Source organism: Rattus norvegicus, chromosome X (assembly GCF_036323735.1).
Source record: "Rattus norvegicus strain BN/NHsdMcwi chromosome X, GRCr8, whole genome shotgun sequence".
Classification (NCBI taxonomy): Eukaryota; Metazoa; Chordata; class Mammalia; order Rodentia; family Muridae; genus Rattus; species Rattus norvegicus.
In genome coordinates, this window is record NC_086039.1 from 86,815,805 (window position 1) to 86,823,471 (window position 7,667).

The window sequence follows — 7,667 nt, forward strand, 5'->3', positions numbered from 1 at the left end:
GAGGGTGTTGGCTGAGAGGGCAAAGGGGATGCAGAGACAAGCTGGAGTATGTGCTGTATGCCAAAACGGAGTGGGAATTTTACCAACCTGAGAGCTTCTTGGGTTGCCTCACCTCCACCCCAGTCCCACCATGCTTCTCATCCCACCACAACTCCTATTTCTCTGTTTTATATCATAACCTTCTCTGTAATTGGATGCTCACACCAGGCAGAAGCTTCTCATAGTTCCTGTCACATGGTCCTGATGTGTTGCAACCCAAACAATTTGATTCCAAACTCAGAATTGTTATCAAAATCAAAATGATTTCCTGCATAGACAGCGAAATCCTGTTTTTTTTTTTTGTTTTCATTTTTTTTCTTTTTTTTTTTTGCCCCATTCCCATGAAATGGCAAGCAACAGCAGAAGGTAGTAGTTTTATTAAGAAATCTCTGAGCCTATCACTATACTTTGGTTTCAAAAGCAGCTGTGGGTCTGACTCCCTGTGCACAAATGGCTTCTCATATATGCTTGACCACACAGGTCAACCTAGGCCATTTGTGTCCTGCAGCCAGTTCCTTGTCTTAGAGCTGCCTCTCTAAAAGTCAGTCTCCCCAAGGCTAGACCTGAATCAAACCACTCACTACTATAGCAGGGCATCCAAGGACAGTCTGCAAATACAAAACCCTAGGGCCAGAAAGCCAGTTGAATGAGGTTTTATTGCTTCAAACTGTTCTTGCACTATCCCAAGAAGTTCCTCTTCTTGCCCTGACATTGTTGCCCTGACATTGGTGGTGGTAGGCCTCCTGCTCCTTGAAGTACTTTGCCCACACATAAGTGCAGCATTCTGTTCATAAGGAATTTTGTCTACATTGACAGACATGGACCACATCTTGCCCACACACTTGGCCACATCCAGCATTACCCAGTTTGGGTTCTCTTGCCTCAGCTGGGCAAAGTGGTCCCGGGAGAAGAGCAGGAATGAGGATGGGGCTTCTGAGGTGCATTTACATCTCTCCTTTCTCTTTCTTTTCTTTCCTGTGTAATTCGTCATCTCTTCCCTGTACTGGGCTTTGTCGAGCTTGGCTAGGGCTTCATACTTTGCCTTTTCCTGCTTTGAGATGGATCTCCAATTTTCTGAATACTTTCTAGAGAATTCTGCAAAGCCATGGTAGGTGTTTGGCGACTGTTCCATCATTTGCTTCCTGAAATTCAGTATAAAATGGATGTAAGAAGAGACATTCACGGGTTGGGGATTTAGCTCAGTTGTAGAGCACTTGCCTAGCAAGCGCAATGCCCTAGGTTCGGTCCCCAGCTCTGGAAAAAAAAAAAGACAAAAGAAGAGACATTCACCTTGGGCCTTAGCTGAACTTCTTTCCCATGTTTATAAAACCATGAGTCCCTTTGCTAGATCCTGCTGATTTTTATAACAGAGATTTCTGTCTCTTTACCCTAGGAGCAATCCAGAAAGTGCCCTACTTATGGTGAAATATTGTCTCTGTGGGTGCCTCAACCAGGGCCCAGCCTTTACAGTGCTGTGGGCATTGTTGGGTCAAGGAAGGCAAATTGTGATGTCATCTCTGAGCTGGCCAATGACAGCAAAGTTCAGTCATTTAAAGGTAGGCCCTCCTAGTGGTTGGTTTCTCCAGGGACTTTCCCTTTTGCCTCTAAGGACAATAAAGGCTTATCTGAACCTTATTAGAGTTGCTATTGGCCCTGGGAATCATTTCCTTTGGCTTCCTAGAGGGTATGGACTTTGCTCCACCTATGGGGTTTTTCTATCTCTGTCTCTGGATGGCTCATAACATGGGTTGATTCTACATGTTATTGTTAGGATGCTCCTTCCTCATTCCCACACACACTACAAATAAAGAAAGCCAGGAGTTGGGGATGTCTCAGGAGCTGTCAAAGTAATATGCGAAGGCTTTCTGTTTGCCTTGATCCTTGGTAATGCCTGCTGCACAAAGGGTTTAGTAGTAATTCTAAAAATAATCAGCTATGAAACTGGGACTTGGTTCCTGTCAGGTCAGAGTTGTCTAATTTAAAACCCAGGCACTCTTAGAGTGTGAATTCTTTGTTTCTGTAAAGAAATTGTAAGGGAAAGAGGGAAGAGAAACTGAGAGTTTTTAAATTATATTGGAGTTCTTGAAAATGTGAACTCTTGGCTCTTCCAGCAGCCCCTCCCCATCCTCAGGAGTTCCCATTTCTTAGAGTTAATTTACAAAGTAGCTAAACAGTTAAGGAAATTGGCTTCTTTGGGGTAAAAGTTGATACCCCACGAATCGTGAATCTGAGGAGAGAAAAGGCCAACAGCCTTATCTGTTATATAAGTGGCTTTACTTAAAAGCCAATGGGGGACTGTAGTGCCACTTGCACTGGGCAAGAACATGTGCACTCATTGACAAAAGAAGGATTAAATTCAAAGTTGAGCAGCAAAAAATAAGCAGAAGTCATGATCTTTGTAGTCAACCTACTTAATTTTAGTGACTGTCCTGAAAACTTTTAAGGGATGTCTAGAGGTGACATGTTTGGTCTTAGCCTGTATAAGCTGTTTTTTAGGGTTCAGTGGGAAGTGTCAGAAATATTATACAAACATACATACATACATACATACACACACACATATGCGTATAGTGTGTGTGTGTCTCAGTGGCAGAGCCCTACAATTAAACTATTCTCAGAACTCCAAGACTGGCATTAAATTTTGGCTTAGTGTAAAGAAATACTTCTCAGTCATACCTTGCCTCCCTGTGAGCTTATGATTTTCCAGGAAAATGTTTGCCCCAGCAAGGGACATTGCTCTAGGTGACATATAGGGTATCGTGTAAGGCAAAATAAATAATTATATAAAAAAGCTGTTGTTATGTAGGCCACAATACAGACTTAGAGGCATGATGGAAATGTTTTGGCCAGGTGAGCTGACTTGGGTTACCTGCTTCTGAAATCAGTGCTGTGTGCTGTTGATGATCCACTGTTTGCCCTTCCTTGGCTACTCTACTTGGACAATAGCAAAGATTCATTTCATGTCACTTGCAAGGAGACTCAAGAGACTTGCAAGGAGAAGGTGACCTGTGAGGCATGTCTCCTGGCTTCATCCTCTCAGGATCATGATGAGTAGGCACTTCTTTGGACACTTCTCTTCCCATGAAAAGGTGTCATTTCTAAGCAGCTCTTCTCCCAGGGCCACAAACTACTCCCTCCCATATCATCTGTCTATGCTGGTGACAGTTCTGTTTTCTCTGCCTCAAGTCCTCTGTCACTTCCCTACATCCCAGAACCTTCCTGAACTCTCCCCTCATGTTAGGGATAGTCTGTTTATTAAACACCCATCAAATTATTCTTCTGGGACCTTGACCAAACTACCATGCCCATAATCTTTCACCGTATAGATATTAACCCCAAGCAGAAGGGTAATGACATTCTATAGATCTAGATTTCCATAGTCTCTAGAGGCCCAGAAGCACATTCAAGGGCAGTTCCTGCCAAAAGTAAGGACCCAGACACTTGCATCCACTGTCCTGAATTATAAAGTGTCCTCTAGGTAGGGGCATTCATCTACTAGCCAGATATTAAAGGCCTCAGGGTTCATGAACGGCAGGACTTCTTGTTGCATATACTCAGCTCTGCCATTCTGGTTCAAAAGTAATCACATACAATCAATAAACAAATGACTGTGGCTTTGCCAATAAAGATATATATATATATATGCATATTATAGGCTGTGGGTTTTAAATAAATTGACCCTCAGTCTTGTTATAAGTTCAGTTTTTTAAAACTCTTTATTGCAGTCTATAATAAAAATACACATAATTTTATAGATCATTACCACACGTTTACATAAAAAAATCTGTATCAGCCTCAGTTTCTGACAATAATGAATCCATATAATCTTCATTGCTACCCTATATGGGTGCTGTTTCCTTTACCAGTATAAAAAAGAGGTCATGGCACCAAGTTTTACTAAACTATACTTAGTATGTGCTTGACATGCTATTATTTTCTGTCATGTTTTCTTTTCATGGTTAGAAGAAAAACCACAGACTGATCTCAAGGCTCACTAATGCTCCCATGAGATTTGAAGAACTCCATCTAGGCAAGTACATGTGGCAACTATGAGGGATGCTTTCCTTGGAAGTATGCAAGGAGATTATGGCTTCCAGAGCTAGGCAGATGGGAGCCCTCGAGCTAGCTTTTCTTGTCAGATGGTGAAGTCCAGTCAAGTCTTCTGCTCAAAATCATGCTTTTAAAAGACATTGATGAAACTGTGGTGATGCCTCCATTGCCAAAGCATTTTCTATGCAAGCATGAGAACCAGAGCTTGGCTCCCAGAATCCACATTAAAAAGTGAAACAAATGGCTGGAGAAATGGCTCAGCAGTTAAGGGCACTGACTGCTTTTCCAAAGATCCTGAGTTCAATTCCCAGCAAGCACATGGTAGCTCACAGCCATCTGTATTAGGAATCCGACGTCCAAATCTGGTGTATCCGAAGACAGTGACAGTGTACTCATACACATAAAATAAACAAATAAATACATATTTTTAAGTGAAAACAAGGAAGTGACACTGGAGAGGCAGAGCAACGAGGCTCCCTGATGGCTACTGGTCACCTGACTTATCTGAATCAGTGACTCCAAGGCCAAAGAGAAAGTGTCTGTGTCTAAACGGTAAGGCAGATGGGGGCAGAAGAAACCCCCATGGATGTTGACCTCTGCTCTCTAATCACATTCATCCTCTCGAAAACACAGGCCTAAGAAGATAAAAGGCATTGTGAGAAGCCAGCTAGAGAAACCAGCTTTTACAGACTGGAATGAAAGGACAGGCAGTTGGCACACACTTTCTACCATAGCTTAGTCTAAATGTGGGTTCAGGAAGAGGACAATTGATTGTCTAAACAGCAGAAGAAGCTGGCAGGCATTGTGTAAACCAAGCAGTTCAATAGGTTAGGAGAAGTAATAGGTCACACTGACAATGCATAGGCTCCTACTATGTTTTCATAAGAAGAGCAATATCCATCAGTGCTGAACTCCCTTCATTCTCACATTGTTCATCTAGTCCTAAGAAAGCACTAAACCCAGCCATGTGCTGTGTCTCGACACAGAATTGATGCTTTTTGATCCTCACATCTTTGGAAAACGGAAACTAATACACCGTGGATGAGACTGATATGGTTACTGAATGAGAGGATATATACTGGGTTAGATGCTGGAATCAGAAAAGGAGGTAGGTGGAGGCAGCAGGGAACATCTAGATTAAGCCTTCTGCTCCACGGTCAGTACTGTAGCAAGGGTGCTTTCTTATGTTTTAATGCATGTTCTTTAATTATGACACCAACTTCAAGAACCTAGGAGAGGAGCATCTAACACCATAAGTAGACAGGTAATGGAAAATGATCAAGTACAGGAATGGAAACATGATGGTCAGGGTCAGGCAAGCCTGTTCACCTCTGGATAAACATCTAGAACTAGACAAGAAGGGGCTGGGGGTGAGGGAAACACTGCAAAGGCCTTATCAATCCCATTCAAACACAATGTTAGATAATACCTTTCTTTCATCCGTTCCCTTGACCTTTGTCCAACAGTGATGCCATCCTTGTCACCTGCTCCTTTGGACACATTATTTGGAGAAGCATTCCCAGTAAAACCATTTTCTTGTTCTAAGGAGTGGGCCCATGGCCTAGGCAAATGATCTGAGATCCTCTTTGCATCTTTTCTGTTTGCCATGAGAGAAAATGAATTGTGTTCTTCCTGATGATGGAGGTGAAGCACTGAGTCAGGGAGCTGCTGAGTGGCCATGGTTCAACCTCCAGCTGCTGCCATTTGGGGTTAGCCAACATACAGCCAAGCAAAGGGAGGGATCATCTGAGCTAGTAGCTCTGGACATCTCTGAACTATCTGCAGCCCTGCTCTTTTGTTGTTTATTTACAACAGCTACCAGTTGCTTCACCCTTCCACACTGTCCTGAATTTCCTCTACCTGAATTCACCAGAAAATAGGATAGACAGGTGTGAAAGGATTTTTACGTGGCACAGGCACATAAATGAAGGGACTGGATATGTGGCACAGAGAAAGATCTCCTGGAATGGGATACAGGCACAGGTACAGGTTGGCTGGGATGGTATACATGACACAGACACAAGTGTGAAGGGGTGGGAAGTATGATACATACATAGGTATGATGAGACAAGCTAAGATCCCCCAGGTCCCCTTCCATCACTCTTTCTTTCCTCAGTTTGTTTCAGCCTTACCATGTTCATACCCCAACCCTGGTTTGTTATAGATAGTGTATTCTCACACACCATTGCCCTCATACCATCCACATTTGTGACTGGAGCCTTTTAGTGCACCAGACACAGTGCTGAATGTACTTTTGTGCACCATCTCACCTTTCTCAGGCCTAGTGACAGAACTTTACTTAGCCTGAATTAGCCAGCTGGAAATTTAAAAGATGACATGAAAGTCAATAGGCAGACATCTTATGGGGCCCCTATGTGGAGTATCTATTTCACATTGCTTCCTCTCTGAGTGCCCCTTACTTCTGAAGTCTCCATGGCTGCAGAGAAATGTGGCCTCTGCCGGGGAGGTCATTGCCATACTTGAGACTTCTTGACAGCTGATTCTGCCTAACTCTCATCATTAAGCAACATCTCTATACCTTCTCATGGCATGCAACTGCAAACACAGAAAATAAAGACACTGCTATAATGTCACAGTGTCAGCATAGATTTCAGAACAGAACACAGTTTGACACTTCAGGAATCCATGCTGGCCTTCATTTGCACAACAGGTATAAACTCTGCTACTGCTCAGGAAACGCCTTATTTGTTACCCAGCCACCTTCTTAGGGTGAGAGAAAGACTCTCATGATGGCGGTGGAGCTGGAGATGCCTTTAGAAGACATTTAAAATATTTCTTCTGGGGTTATATCCAAAATATACAAAGAACTCAAGAAGTTAGACCACAGGGAGACAAATAACCCTATTAAAAAATGGCATTCAGAGCTAAACAAAGAATTCACAGCTGAGGAATGTCGAATGGCTGAGAAACACCTAAAGAAATGTTCAACATCTTTAGTCATAAGGGAAATGCAAATCAAAACAACCCTGAGATTTCACCTCACACCAGTGAGAATGGCTAAGATCAAAAACTCAGGTGACAGCAAATGCTGGCAAGGATGTGGAGAAAGAGGAACACTCCTCCATTGTTGGTGGAACTGCAGACTGGTACAACCATTCTGGAAATCAGTCTGGAGGTTCCTCAGAAAATTGGACATTGAACTACCTGAGGTCCCAGCTATACCTCTCTTAGGCATATACCCAAAAGATGCCCCAACATATAAAAAAGACACGTGCTCCACTCTGTTCATAGCAGCCTTATTTATAATAGCCAGAAGCTGGAAAGAACCCAGATGCCCTTCAACAGAGGAATGGATACAGAAAATGTGGTACATCTACACAATGGAATATTACTCAGCTATCAAAAACAATGACTTTATGAAATTCATAGGCAAATCGATGGAACTGGAAAATATCATCCTGAATGAGGTAACCCAATCACAGAAGAACACACATGGTATGCACTCATTGATAAGTGGCTATTAGCCCAAATGCTTGAATTACCCTAGATGCACAGAACACATGAAACTCAAGACAGATGATCAAAATGCGAATGCTTCACTCCTTCTTTAGAAGGGG

General features: G+C 42.8%; 1 protein-coding gene across 1 annotated transcript; it reads right to left on the reverse strand.

Moving 5' to 3' along the window:
* Nucleotides 1–622: 622 nt before the first annotated feature.
* Hmgb4l3 (high-mobility group box 4 like 3) lies at nt 623–1,232 on the reverse strand. Its single transcript, XM_039100154.1, has one exon. It carries the CDS (start codon nt 1,172–1,174, stop codon nt 623–625), a length of 552 nt encoding a protein of 183 aa, XP_038956082.1. The 5' UTR covers nt 1,175–1,232.
* Nucleotides 1,233–7,667: the final 6,435 nt, after the last annotated feature.